The 15,227-nt window shown below is 44.3% G+C and overlaps 2 protein-coding genes across 7 annotated transcripts in view; one reads left to right on the top strand and one right to left on the bottom strand.

The window, feature by feature from the left end:
• The window catches only part of LOC144772257 (uncharacterized), a 367,797-nt gene that overhangs the window by 156,579 nt on the left and 195,991 nt on the right, over positions 1-15,227 (top strand).
• LOC144772252 (uncharacterized) overlaps positions 1-15,227 on the bottom strand; it is a 186,317-nt gene that overhangs the window by 69,321 nt on the left and 101,769 nt on the right. For 5 of the 6 annotated variants that reach the window (XM_078656469.1, XM_078656473.1, XM_078656474.1 and 2 more), the window contains one exon: positions 9,157-12,038. In XM_078656469.1, coding sequence (XP_078512595.1) covers positions 9,598-10,938 — 1,341 coding nt within the window. In that variant the 5' untranslated portion in view covers positions 10,939-12,038 and the 3' untranslated portion in view covers positions 9,157-9,597. Of the gene's footprint in view, positions 1-9,156; positions 12,039-15,227 lie in introns of those variants that run through there. The other variant, XM_078656475.1, reaches the window with a different exon arrangement.

Raw genomic sequence — 15,227 nt, 5'->3', positions numbered from 1 at the left:
GCGGTTAATTATTTGACGGTCGTATAAAAAGTGGAAATTATCCACAACTTGATCCTTCTTATTAAATAACATTATAAGCTGAACACAACCAGTAGTATCTTATGTATAAAAACAGACCAATGCTCTTACAATACATTTTATGATTGTTTCATTTTTACTTCCTTAATAGATATTGTATGGTATATTAGTAGTTAAAAAGATCTCGGCAAGACTCAGTGTGGACTCAATTGGTTAAAATTACGGTATGCTTGCTGTATAAAAATGGCTAGCCTTATATTTAAAACTGTGTTTTCTGGGTTCAAGGCCATAATGATGGCTTGCCTGCAGGTCCGGGCACCCAACCTATTCCATTCAGCTTTTAATTTGCACCTACGTTGAGAATTGTACAAAGGGCAGAGGCAGACCACATGCAGCAAAGTTTCCCCCATTTTGCCACATCCTCTGCAGGTTGTATCTTCCACCGTACGTTGTCAGGAGGGCTGGTCTTGCAAGAAACGCCAGTCACCCATTCTGATAGCTATAAGACTACGTTTAAGATACAGAGAGTATGTACACGACAAATACGTTGCGGGGGCTAGCCGTCTGTATGAGTTTATAAGTGCCCAGGAGTGGCTACGTTTTGCAAAAAATGCTTTGTCCATATTTAGTGATCTCATTCTGACACATTTTTTAATAGCAATTTTAAAAGCTGACTGACTGGGGTTCAGGACCCATAGATCACTCACTGACATTTGATCAATGGCGTCCTTAAGGAGGCGACCATACGTTCCACATGGGTTGATCTGAGTGATTTCTAGCCAGACTAAGGCTTCTAGTGTACATGGGTCCGCCTGTCTTAATTTATGGCAAAGCTTTAGGTAAGTGCCCACGTTTAAAGCCTCATAGTTCAAAAGCCCCATCTCCAGTCTTATCTGCGCTGGGGATGCAGTCTTTGGCAGACGAAGAACTCTTTTATAAATTCTAGTTGTGTGCTGGTTTAAGGCAGTGTTCAGTTTTCCCCTGAGTATCTCAATGCCGTAAGAAAGAGTGGGGCCAATTTTAGCTCTCATGACTTCCAAGAGAGGTGCCAGTGTTGGGCCTGATAGGTTTTTGGAGAGCTTACTTAGTGACACTGCCAGGGAGGTGGCTTTAGCTGCGATCTCGTTGCGTTGTTTTAAATGGTTACCTCTGGAGTCTAAGTGGACACCTAGGTATTTATATGACTGACCTATAGCGATGTTTGTCTTGTCAAATAGCCACCCACCCCCGGCGTGTCGTTTTTTGCCAAAAGGGACAACTTGTGTTTTCTTAAGATTGACCTCTAAATGATTAGAAATTGTGTAGCTGAACAGTTTATCGAGTAGCCTTTGCAGCCCGACCCTGGTAAAGCTAAAGAGAACCAGGTCATCGGCGTACAATAGGTTGTTTATGGCCATGCCTCCCACCTTTGGGGGGTGACTGTTTGTGTCGTCCAGGATACTTGACAGATCTGATATAAAAAGATTAAAAAGAAGAGGGGCCAGCACACATCCCTGCTTCACGCCTCTGTTTGTCATAATTTTCCGCGAGAGGTGTGTGCCGGACCCCAATTTCACCCGAACCCAAGTGCGGGAGTGAAGTTGAATGATAGCTTCCAAAAGTTTGTCTGGGATCCCCCATTTTCTTAATTTTTCCCATAGATCTGCCCTGGGGACCCTGTCGAATGCTGCTTTGAAGTCGACAAAGCAACAAAACACTTGCCTAGATGTTAAAAGTGCCTTGTCGACTATGGTTGATACAGCTAATAAATTAGTCATGGTCCCTGAGTTGGCCACAAACCCTGTCTGGTTCAGCGGGATCAAGTTACATTCTGTTGCCCATAACCTCAGGTCCTGCAAGAGGAGGCCTGCGTAATGCTTGGCCTCAATGTCCAATAGGGCGATAAGTCTGTAATTATTCGGCGAAGAGCGGGATCCTGATTTGTAAATTGGGTGGATTATGGCGCCCCGCCACGAGTCAGGGATTGTTGCGGTGTTCAGGGCATAGTTAAAGAGGTTTGTTAAAATTCCTGACCAAAAGGGTGGGTCAGATTTGAACAGGCTCTGTGGCAGGCCGTTTGGGCCCGGTGCTCCGTCTGATCTAGCTTTTGTCACTGCTATAGCCACCTTTTCTTGAGTCACCTCCAAGACCTCATTGGCAGAGTGTACTCCATTGATCTCTCTTGGAGAATGGGGACCTATTGGTCCTGAATGTTCAGAGGATCCAAAGTGGTCAGTTAAAAATGTTACCCAGTCCGATTCTTGTATATTTGCTGTTCCGAAGCTCAATGAGCTCTGGTAATTGTTAATTAAGGCCCAGAATTTTCTTGGGTTTTTACTCTTACTCTCCCACACCAATTTACACCAGAATTGGGTTTCATGCAGCTGTTTGTCTTTGGTCATCGCCAGCCTGAAAGACTTCTGTACAGCTTGATAATGTATTAGACAATCACTGTTCCCTGGAGATTTTGCGAGTGACCGCAAAGCGTTGTTTCTCGCTTTCTTAAGTGACTTTGTCTGAGTTGACTTTGTGAACTTACGATGCTGGGATGGCCTCTGGAACTGCTGTTTGGCTGGAAAGAGGTTAATCAGGTGTGAGCAGAGCATTGACCATGTCGCTGTCGGCGAGGCTTCTTGTTTGATTCCGCCTCTTATTGCGTTCATGCTTTCTCGCAAGATGTTCTGGCTGAGGTCTTCACTCCACCTGAGGCGCTTTAGGTTCTCTGTGTATATTCCACGGCAAGTAGAGGAGGCAGGTTTGTGAGTTGCTGGTTTTATATTAAATGATATGACCTGCGGTCTATGATCACTTTCGGTTCGCGGATAGATGTGGAAGCTTGCCAAAAAATGGAGCAAGGATGTATTGCAGATAGTGTAGTCCAAATAAGAGCGCTTGTTACCATTTGTCCAAGACCAATTAGGGGGGATGTCTCCCTCCGATCTTCCGTTGATTACCAGGAAGCCGGCGCTATAGAATCGTGTCACACAGAGTTCTCCCAGTACGCAATGGGCTTGATTCGGCGGTGTTGATTGTGTAACAGGCTCGTTGATCAAAGGTAAGAAAGGCCCTTCGTTGTCTACTGGGATACTTTGGAATAAGTTGGTATTAAAATCACCTGTGACGATACAGTCAGTGTTGGGGTGTTCCGCAGCTATGTCGCTCATAATTTCCGATAAACGTGCCAGGTGATCTCTTTTTGTTCGCGTACTTGGGTTAATGTACGCGTTTAAAAGGAAAAGTGAGCGCCGATTCAGCCAAGAGTTGATTTTGACCCCGAGGATCCAATCTTCATCTATAGGTAGTCGTGAGTGGGGGCCTTTTAGGTTGTTGGATATGTATATTGACAGGCCCCCTTTAGGGTGGCCATAGCGGCTAGCTCTGAGTGCTGGTTTCCATACTTCTGTGTAACCAATAATGGGGCATCCTTGTTGTGCCCAGGATTCCTGTATAGCTATTACGGCATGCTCATGTAGAAAGGAAAGTGTTTCTGAATTTGCAGTTTTCTGGTGAAGGCCACTTATGTTCCAAGAACATATTGAGAAAGTGGAGTCTGCTTGTGAGTTAGGCACAGTTGCTGGTGGGGTTACTGAGGGTATTGGCTTTGCCGGGGTTTTTGGCTTGGGGCCCCTGCTCTCTACTTCAGACGGTCATACTGAACTTTTAGTTGACAAAATGGCTGGAAGCCACTCCCAATCTTGAGTTGTGTTGGCGTAGGTGACCAGTCTTGGGGGGCTTTTGTGTTGATCGTCTGGGCCCGATGCATTTTTTAAAATTGAGTAGGGTCTTGAGTGACCCTCCAATTTGATGGGTCCTGTTTTCCGAGAGGTAATTGGCTGGTTTAATAAAGCGGGAGGATAGCCTGGGATGGAGTATGGATACACTCGGATGCCCCAGTCCCGCAGGATGTCCTTATGATCCAGAAATGCTCCGACCCAGCTAGCTGATTTAAAAGACACCAAAGTAGCTTCTGAAGGTTGGGCGCCTCTTGGTGGAAGGAATTCGATAGCTTCGATGTCCTTTGATACCAGTCCTGTGAGCCCCGGGATACCAACCGCTAACTTTATTATAGTCGACCTGTTGAGAATGTCTTGCCGTCCCTTTGATTTGTATTCTGGTACCAATAGGATGTGGGAGTGTGATGAGTCGTTGTTGTTCTCCTTATTATTTTCACTCTGAGCCATCTTATTGAAGTTATTCAGAGCGGGGTCAGCGTTCAATTCTTGATCCTGTTGTGGTGGCCTAAAAGGGGCCTTCCATAAAGGCTGATTGTTTTTAGATGCAGTTGTTTTTTGATTTTGAATAGTTTTTGTAAAATTCATTGTCATTGTTTTAGGGTTTACACTGGGCTGTGTCGTGCCTGTTGCTAATTTAGATTTTTCTTGAGGCACTATGGGCTCGGGTAAAGATGGGTCGTCAGTGATCGTCCTTTGTTGTTCTATTGTTGTGCTGGACTCGACAGTTGCTGTTCTCACAGCTGATTTGGTTGGGTCATGAGCGTTCCCTTCAGTTAATTGAATTGTAGGTTCTAGTGGAGCTGCTTTAGTATTGTTGGCACTAGGGTTTGCTGGGGGTGATGGTGGAGCTGTCTCACTTAGGGTTTTTTTGTTGGCCACCATTTCGAAAAGGGGAAAGAATTTTGGGTGGGCGTCTGTTGCTTTTGCCCTTATTTTGTTTCTCTGTTTGCGCAAACGTTTACGCTCTCTCTTACTGCAGGGTGGAAGGGGAGCTGATGCCCCTTCCACTTTAATATGGTCTGAAGACGTTGAGCAGGCCGTTTGCCCTGTCACTTGGTGGTCCGGACGGATGGTACACTCGCTGAGGGCCCCAGTGTTATCGGTCATCGTTTGGGACGGTGCAGGACCCGTTGGTGAAGCGTTGGATTTGCCAGTTTTTAGCTGTTCGCTGAGCGGGTTTGACCTGAGAGTGGTTCCCCAGCTTGACTTAATGCCTTTGTTTGCAATAGACCATGGGTTGTCTAGATCTTCTATACTTTGTGGTTGCTGAGAGGAAGTTGTGTGGGGATTGCCTCCCTTCAGCAGCTTAACTTCATTTATTATATTGGTTAAAAAGCCTGGAAGTGATGATAGTGAGTCAATAATTGGGGAGCAGCAGCAGACTGACTGTATGAGCTTAGTTGAAGCTTGCGCTCCTATTATTAGATTGTTCAGTTTGTCAAGTTTGCTGTCGATCCCCGCTGTGAATAGTGCCAGAGTATTCAGAAGATCGACCTACACATCCAGTTTGTCCGAATGAAAGTTCAGCGCCTTGACTATTTGTTGCATCGTCTGAAGAAGTTGCGGCCAAACCCCTATAGCTGTAGACTCTTCTTGGTTGGACTTCAGGATTGGCGTGGGGTTTGTTGGATTTTGGTTATTTTTAAAGAAGAATGAGAGGTCAGCTAAAAGTTGGTCGTTTGGATCAGAGTTTTTGGGCGATTTTTGTGGGGGGAACGATAAGGATACCGGTGATAAAAGAGCTGTATGCCGAGGACTCAACGCAACAAAATGCTCCTTTGGTGAGCTTATACTTGGAGGTGAGTGGGATAGTTGTAGAATATTGTTATGCGCGAACGAGTTTTGCGCATGTATTTGTGCTAGGGTTAGTTGGCGATGGGGAATCATTGTGGGTTCTGTTGTCATATCTAGGACTTGTTGAGTAGAGGTTATTGTTAATTCTGGTTTCTGAGTATGATTCGTCAGAAGGCCTAGAGGGTGTTGTAAACTCCCCGGAGGAGATTGCAACGGGGGTACTCCTTGGTTGGTCGCTCCTGTGCGTGGGCATTGTTGTCCAGGTGGCAGCTCTGAATGATGAATGGTTAGGTTTTGTTTGGGATCTGTGCTCCCCTGCCAGACCGGGGATAGGTCGTTCGTTATTGCTCCAAAGACGAAAACTCCCGGTGGTTGCGCTAACTCTTTATTTCTCATTGACCACTGTAGTGGAGAAAGCGGCTGCAGGGGATGCGTACTTATCTCGGCAAGCTTATCCGAGGTTACGGGGTTAATTAACTCCAGCGACTGTGATTTTAAGAATCCATTGGTCGTTGGTGGAATTTTTTTGAAATAGGCCAATAGACTCGAGGGTTTTAAGCCAGTTGGCGTGTCCATACTCTTGCTATTGGGGCTGAGGTTGCAGCTACCATCTGGCAAGGCTTTAATCGCTGTTTCCTGATGGGCCAAGACGGACTTGTGGTTACCCTGATGGGGCTCGTCTTTTAGACCCTGCTGTTTTGATTTCCGCCGTTTAGGTGCCGTTAAAGACTTTCGTATTTTCCCGGATCTCATTGCTTGGACGGTTGTTAGAACCGATTTTGAGCTGTAGTGAGAGTTTTAACTAAAGCGGCTAAAGAGACGCAACCGCCGGAGCTGTTTGCAGGTTGAAGATCTGAAAATGTGGTGATGTATTAATCTCTAGTGGATCTAATGGGTCTACAGGCTCTGATTTATCCGGGGTTTAAAAGCTAGACGCTTGGCTGCTTCTGGCGTTGGAAGCTGGTTAGCCGGTGTCAGGCCGATGGCTGACTGCACTGTCGACCAGGGGGTGTCAATTGGAGGTTAGCTGAAGGGGGTGCAGTTTTAAAGCTTTTTTGGCTCTTTTCCTAGCACTTTTTGCGCACTACCTCGTCCTTGGCTAGAACGAGGCGAGCTGGGTTCAGGCACCCCCCTGCACTGACCCTTATCACCGAGCACCGCTGTTTGCCTACAGGAAGCCACTCCACTGAGCCCGGGCCAAACGAGACCGGACTGGGGGTCAGGACCTCACCACGAATCTCACCTCTTGTGCACCCCCAATGGGGTCAAGCACTGATAGTGGAGCGAGGGGATCCGATGACACACCAGCCGGTCACAGTTAAGGTACGGGCAGCAGCCGGGCCTGGCTGGTGTTTGCAAAACTTGGGTGGGGGGGAGGATGGCAGGGGGAGCAGCCCCAGAGCTTGGAATGACTGCAGGGAACACCGCACAGACGGTAGACTAAGCCAGCCAGGAGAGGACTGTACATAAAGTGGCCACCGACCGAGGAGGACAAGGTAAGGCAAAGCGCAATGGGACTTCCTTCCTATGGGGGAACTGAGATGTGGGATGTGAGGCTGACACGTGAGGAAACCCAGGCAGCGTAAGAAGAGCGGCCCCCCCGTGCGGCGGCAGCAGCATGCGGTTCAGAGGGCCGGTGGGCGAGGGGGGCAGAACTAAATCAGTGTGAGCAAACCTGCCCGGCCAGACGCCCAGCGTCCCGCCCCGCCCACTGCCAGCGGCCGCAAATGGCGGCGACTGCAGCGGAGGCAGGCAGAGACGGCCACACACCTCCACAGCACACTCTCCCGCAAGCCGCTTTTTTGCCGACTTACCGGTGAGCCTGCCACCTGCCGCCCGAGTCCCGGTCAGTGCGCCAGTGCCGACAGTTCCCCAAGGAGAAACAGCCTACCTCACCCTCACGATCGCCGACGCACTCCTGACCGCCCCTCGCTCACCGTGCCTTGTCTGACGCACGTCCGGGGAATCTACTGCAGGTTCCGTTAGTGGGGCGCGGCCACGAACACAGGCTCAGCACACAACTGGGATTGATTACACAAAAGTCTTGGTGAAATATAGATCGTATTACCATCCACCATTTCATAAGGCATTTCCTAGATCGCCTTCCTTATCATGACATCGTAGTGATGACGTAGTACTTTGAAAATAAGTTGTTTTGGTTTAGACTGGTTTGCCTTCCTAGGTGACAGAGTAGCGTTATCAACCTCAAATCAGTCTTCAGACATAAAGTTTAACAGTTTGTATAGGAACATTTTCACATAAGCATGACAGCCTTTCATGGGACTTTGGAAGGTTAAAAGCCTGGAGGTTATATGGTCTTCTGCGATTTTCGAAGTCAAGCAGTTAGGTAATTTTTGGGAGAAATTTGTGAAACAAGATGAGATAATTCATAGTATATTTAATATCTAGGCTAATCATATCTGTATTGCTATGAACTGCCTGTATTTCCACTAGAATTTAATTTAGTGATGGTTCTTCTATCTCATCTACAAGACAAACTTAAAATCAAACTTCTGCAAACGTACTAAGGTGTAAGATTAATGAATTGTCTTCAAAATCAATAAAAGACAATTCTTCCTGAGATTTAATGAAGCAAAATGTACTGTATAAGAATTGGCTTGGTAGTTTGGTTTGCCCTGTTCCCATCATGCACTGGGACAGGAACAGACTAATTTGCATATAGCCAAGTTCTGAGCTGGGATGGTGCAGTGAGCTAAACAACGGTGATGGATCAAGCCCTGATCTTTGGACTGGGTAAGAGTGGTCTGCTTAATTCAGGCACTCTGTTCATCACCACCCCCTTTTCTGAATCATTTTGTCCACCATAAGCGTGGAAGGGTATACTCAGATGTGAGTCCCTTGCTCATTGCACCATCAGGATTCAAGCAAGCCGGGCCGACGACGCCTGAAATGGCAGAAACCGGTCCCCGGAAGCTTGTTTCCTTCCCAGTATAAGAATTGGCTTGGTAGTTTGGTTTGCCCTGTTCCCATCATGCACTGGGACAGGAACAGACTAATTTGCATATAGCCAAGTTCTGAGCTGGGATGGTGCAGTGAGCTAAAAAACGGTGATGGATCAAGCCCTGATCTTTGGACTGGGTAAGAGTGGTCTGCTTAATTCAGGCACTCTGTTCATCACCACCCCCTTTTCTGAAGCAAAATGTACTGTGGGCACGAGTAGCAAGGAAACATGAAAAACAACCTTATTAAGACAGACCTTTGAGCTCCCATTAAAACATAGGAGCGGGTCTAGTCAAAGCCATTCAGTTTCCTTCCAAGGGTGCCGCCTCCTCGACAGAAGTTTGAGATTAAAGGTGATGCATTATTGGTGCAGGAAACCCACATACAAAGCACCATACACATCGAAAAGTAAGAGCCAGAAAAGCTCTCTGTGTAGGAAAGGCATGATCCTCTAATCCTGCAGAGCAAGAGAACGGCACAAGTTGCATGCTTAGTTGCAAGGGCTTGTAGTCCGGCCGGTGAGCATCAGCTTACAGTTCTGTGTCCAGCCTTGTTGCGTGCATGCTTTGACTCCTTAAAAATAAGCTTATTTCCCTTCTCCCACCCCCTGCAGGTTTGGTACTGTCCATTATGTTGAACCTAGAAAGCAAACTGCTTCTCCCAGACTTCATCAGGAATAAAAATAATGTTTTAATGTTTCCCAAAGCATTCTTGCGCCCAAGTGTGCAGTGCACATTGACTGTTTACTGCTACGACATATTATTAACAGTAAGTGAAATCAAGCATGTTTAAAACAATTCTAAAAATACACAGACAATTCTATCAAAAAAGAAATAGTGACACACCATTTATCATTGGGATGTCAGTTAAAACAAAACTACAAAGATTATAAATTTAAGTTTACCTGGAAGTTAACCTTTACATAATTAATTACCACAATCACCATCTGCAGGTTCATGGATGGAATGTAAAAAGTGCCCCATGGTCAACATTGTTAAAAGTTACCAAGATATTGAGCAATAGGAGCACCGAGATCTCTCTCCTTTCTAGCACGCATAAGGCATCTGGAACAGAGGTTAGAGGTGCTGATTTAGTAAAGCTTTTTCCCCATTCACTGCAGGTGTAGGATTTTTTTTCTTGCGTGTGTTCGCTGGTGGATTTTTAGGGTTCCTAACACAAGAAAGTTCTTCCCACATTCATTGCAAGAGTATGGTTTTTCTCCTGTGTGTCTTCGCTGATGGATTCTTAATGTTGATAACTCAGTGAAGCTATAGTTACATTCACTACAAGGATATGGTTTTTCCCCTGTGTGTGTTCGTAGGTGGCCTTTCAAGCTTGATGAGAAAGGAAACTTCTTTCCACATTCACTGCATGTGTATGGTTTTTCCTTGGTGTGTGTTCTATGATGGCGCATTAGGTTTGCTCTTCGAGCAAAGCTCTTACCACATTCAATGCATGTGAATGGTTTTTCACCTGTGTGTGTTCGCTGATGTTTCTTTAGACTATGTATTGCAGCAAAGCACTTTCCACATTCACTACAGGTGTATGATTTATTTTGTCCTGTGTGTATTCGCTGGTGGACCTTTAGGTTTCCTGACAGACTAAAGTTCTTTCCACATTCACTGCAAGTGTATGGTTTTTCTCCGGTGTGTGTTCGCTGATGGATCCTTAGTTTTGATGAATCAGTGAAGCTATTGTCACATTCACTACAAGAGTATGGTTTTTCCCCTGTGTGGGTTCGTAGGTGGCATTTCAAGCTAGTTGACAAAGGAAACTTCTTTCCACATTCACTGCATGTGTAAGGTTTTTCCTTGGTGTGTGTTCTCTGATGGTGCATTAAGGTTGCTCTTTGAGTAAAGCTTCGATCACATTCACTGCATGTGAATGGTTTTTCTCCTGTGTGTGTTCGCTGGTGTTTCTTTAGACTAGATATCTGAGTAAAGCACTTTCCACATTCACTGCAAACATATGGTTTTTCCCCTGTGTGTATTACCCGGTGGGTCTTTAAATTTATGGATTTACTAAAGTTCTTTCCACATTCACTACAGGTGTATGGTTTTTCTCCTGTATGTGTTCGCAGATGGTTCTTTAGTGACATTGAATAAGCAAAGTTTTTTCCACATTCATTACAGCAGTAAGGCTTTTCTCCTGTGTGGGTTCGCTCATGGACCGTTAGTTTTCCTGCTAAAGCAAAGCTCTTTCCACACTCACTGCAGGTATAGGGTTTTTCTCCTGTGTGTGTTCGCTCATGGCTCTTTAATGTCGATGAACTGTTAAATCTTTTTCCACATTCATTACACCTGTATGGCTTTTCTCCTGTGTGTGTTCGAAGATGGATATTTAGATGTCCTGAGAGAGCAAAGAACTTTCCACATTCACTGCATGTATTTCTTTTTTTTCTTGTATGTTTTCGGTACATGACCTGTTGATCAGATTGCTCATTTAAACTCATCTTACATAAATAGGTTTTTTAATGAGTTGTTGCTGATGACAATGTAGGGATGATGAGAGATTAAAACCTTTCCCACAAACAAGGCATCTGTATGCTTTTCTTAAGTTTTTGTTTACGAATGAACTCTCAGTTGTGATGGTTGATGAATACTCTTGACGCATTCACTGTGTCTTTATCACTTTTCCCCAGAGCATGCTTGCTGATGCTGCTTTAGTACAGAGGAGAAACCAAAGATCTTCTTAAGTTTGTTGTGTATGCATGTTTTTTCTCTAAGGGTTAGTGTCAAAGAGTCAGTTATATTTTGGCATAGTTCATGTTAATGTGTTCCCTGACTGACTAGTGTGCTTGCTGACAAACTAACTGTAATCCAACATTAACTGCAAATGGGTAGTACTTGCAATGTATGTTTATGAGTTTATAATAATGTTGAATGGTGTTTGGAAAGCTTGCCAGACTGATAACATATCTATCAGGGCTTGTGTCTTCAACCCAAGTTAAAATTTTTAAAGTCTGCAAACAAAGAATAAAATGTATAGCTTTATGAAGCATACAAAGAACAAACCTTGTTAAAAAGTCTTTACATTCTAGGATAGTGTGCTGTAATGTACATAGCCAAAGCTTTCTTTAGTTGTACCTTCAGATGTCTGATTCACAATTCATATTGTGTATGCCCATCGTCTTTTTCTAGAGATTGCAAAGTCCATTCGAAACAAAGTTTATAATGGTCTAACACCACAGTATAGTTATCATGTTAGGAAGTGGAGCACTGTTGTACCTATCTAATACTTATCTCAGACAAAGGGCGGCATCTGGAATCTTTTAATACTGGTTGCATTGTACCGGTATCATTGTTGTGCTATTATTTCATTTCAATGTTTTGGGTTCGGCAGCATGAGTGTCCTCAGCGTCTTGAAGCCACTGGATTGCACCTGATGTTTCTTGCAGGATTTGTCTGTTCATATACAAGATTCTTACTGTGCTGTTCTATCTATAATTACTGTTTGCCATTATTTCGAGCTCTTCTTGAATATCGGACAGCTTTCAAGTATTAATGTATTTTCTTCATTACTCTTCATCTTATATGTTCACAAATCTGCTCTCTGTGGATACAAAAATATTTGTAATCTCTAAATATATAAGCAACACATAGAACACTATGCGGCAGACAACATAAGTACTTATTTTCTACTAAGTTGTATACCATAGGCCTGATTTAGATGTTGTTGGGCGGTGTTCGTGCTGTCCCCATGGCAGAGTACCTTTCTCTTGACATGGTGAGGGTACTCCTCCGGCCAAATTTTGAGATGAGATGCCTGGCAGCCCAGCGGACTTCTCTTGCATTTACAGGACTCACCATCCTGGTAGTTCCTGTAAGTTCATTGAAAGTGTGCCTTGAGGCACCATCAGCATCGCGGCATTGCACACTTTCAATTTTATTTTATTTTCAAAAATAAAATCTCAAAGCAGGATTTTGTTTTAGAAAACAAAAAAAGAAAGTAAACAAAAAAGAACAATGACCCACCCCAACCCTCCCACCTCCCCCCATTGTGGGACGGCTCTCCCATTGCATGGGGGTCCTTGTAAAGTTTGACCTTTTATATACCACCACCTTTTAGGTGGCAGTTTGTCCTCTTAATCGAGCAAGCAAGCTTCCAATCCTCCAATGTCCCTTTCTTTGTAGGACTGTTAGAGGTTTATACAGGGAGAGGAGACGTTGTAGTCTCTGCTTTCTAAATACTGAAGGCCGGCCTGCCTGTAAATTAAGTGGACGGACCTCCATATTGCCAACATCTAAATCAGGTCCTAGGTTTTTAATGCAATGTAAAAAAGTGAATGTCTGAATTACTCTCAGTCACTGGTATTATTCTAGGCAGCAATTCAGTTCATTGCTTTTAGCTCACTTTGCTACTAAAGACAAAACATAAACTTGCAAATCAGCCTTGATTGTGCTCCAAAAGTAACAGTCCAGTAAGAACATGAGTTAATGTTCCTCTGAATAGGAACAAAAGCATCCATATAATAGTTTACACCTTGAAAGGCCTGGTCAGTGAGTTACAGCACATCAAGACAATTATTGAATACATTTCCATGTTATCATGTTTATATCTTGGGAAAGAATAACATTACAATTAAAACAAAACACAACACATCTATTTGAAAAATAGAATCATTTTCAAAATGAAAACCAAAACATAGATTGAAAAGAGAATTAGGTAGCATTGAAAGGATGATGGTATCTGGCAGAGAGTGGCCAGGCAATGCCTAAATCATCCCAAGGCTCTTTCGAGGGACTGCCACATTCGAGTGAAGTGAACATGACCTGGTGGACACATTGTGAATGCACATAGACTGGTTGTGTGTTTGAAAATGGGGAATGTATTAACTTTAGGATGGCACACTAACAATTTGGTATTCAGGAAGGGGTAGAGTTTCCACTTCAATAATGGCTTCCCTAAGGGCAGCTGCTGTACAGCATTTTAAAACCAAATTTTATTTCTCTGCATAATTCTTGCAACATCAGTTGTAAAATAAAGCCATTATTTAAGAGGAAGTGATGTGCCGTCTTCCCTGTTTTTTCCAGCAAAAGTCTTCAAGTATATGAAACACAAGTGGACTACAGAGTGAAGAATAATTATCCCCAGTATGATGTTCTGATGAGAACCCCGTTTTACCAAAATATTTGTGGATTCAAACCGCGTCAACAAGTTTACAACTACCAGAGAGGAGTTTCACTGTTATTGAAAAAGTGACGGCTTCAAGGGAACCCGTATTGATAGACAAACTGATTGATTTGTGATTGGAGGTCCCATAAAGAAACAGTCTAATTCTAAAAAAAAAGGTTTTCTTTCCCTCTGGTATTTGTAAAAATAACTGTATGGACTGGGATTTATTATGTTAAGCTTTAATGTCAGTGATAACACAAATATGTTGGTTTTTGTCTACATTCTTTGAAGTATGTCCTATTTATGTAAATTATTCTTTTGTACATCTGTTTGGAAAGGTCTTGATATGTTCATGTCTACTGCATTGTCTCAATGTGTGTGACAAATATTTGTTGTATTGTTGAATTGCACATCTATATATATGGTAAACATCCGTCAGATCAGTAAGCGTTGTGCCATTTCGGTCACAAATGATGGGTATCTGAACAGGTGCCAGTGCATGCTGGCACAGTCTATGTAATAGCCGACCCAACTTATCCCCCCCACTGATAAATCTTACTTTGTGAGGCCAGCCACGCGCCCTTGGCCTCCTCCATTAGTTTTTTTTTTTGCAGAGTTTTATATAGCGCAAACTAGACCCGAACCGAATCAGGTATCAGAGCGCTTTACATATTTTTCCAGTTACGTTACATGAGGACACACTTTCATTTTAGGCACGGGGAGATTAAGTGATTTGCCCAGAATCACAGGAGGTTTTTGGCGTCGTTACCGAGACTCGAACCCAGATCCCCAGGTCCGAGGTCGAGCACCCTAGCCGTTAGGCCAACTCCTCTCCCAATTGATACTGTTGTTGCATAAGACCCAATTGTCTACACGCCCCTCCACCATCTCCCTCCCGCCCAAGCCTCTCCAATTCCAATATACGTGCCTCCATTTGCAGCAATTTCTGCCGGTGTCGTTTGCACTCTGCTGTACAAAAGCGAATGTAAATGCAGCGCAAAGTGGGTTTCATTGCCTCCCACAGGACCTCAGCAAAGGAGGCAGTCGCCTCATTAAGTGAAAAGTAGTCATTCAAAGCCTCATGGATATGTGTTCTATAGGACTGGTCGTGCATGTGCCACAGGGACAGCCTCCATCGGATCGGAGGACTACACGGGCCTACAAGGAGGACCGCCGGGGAAGGATTGGAGAGCCCCCTGGGCATGATCACCACTTCTGAAACTCAAATGTCTGACTAAAGGGTGGGGGCGCATAAACACTACCTAGTACCATGGACTCCCCACAGATGTTCCGGAGTACTAACACATACCTGCCCTGCATATCGATCCACGTCTGTATTTGATTTGATTATTTATTTAGCGTGACTATCACTCCAAAAGGAGCATCCTGGCGCTATGTGGGAGAGGAAAAGGAAGACAGTTCCATCACTTAAATGAGCGATGAGCAGAAGGTATCTGAGGATCCAAAGATCCAAGTCTTCAAGGACTTTCTGAACTGCGGTTCTGCTTCCATCAGACGTAGGTGTATAGGCATGAGGTTCCAGGCTCTAGTTCCTAGAGCAGCTAACGCTTTACCTACTTTGGTTTTGTACCTAAAGACAGGGGGTTTAAGAAAATATGCTGATGA

Source organism: Lissotriton helveticus, chromosome 8, assembly GCF_964261635.1.
Source record: "Lissotriton helveticus chromosome 8, aLisHel1.1, whole genome shotgun sequence".
Lineage (NCBI taxonomy): Eukaryota > Metazoa > Chordata > Amphibia > Caudata > Salamandridae > Lissotriton > Lissotriton helveticus.
This window is presented reverse-complemented; position numbering and strand designations above follow the sequence as displayed.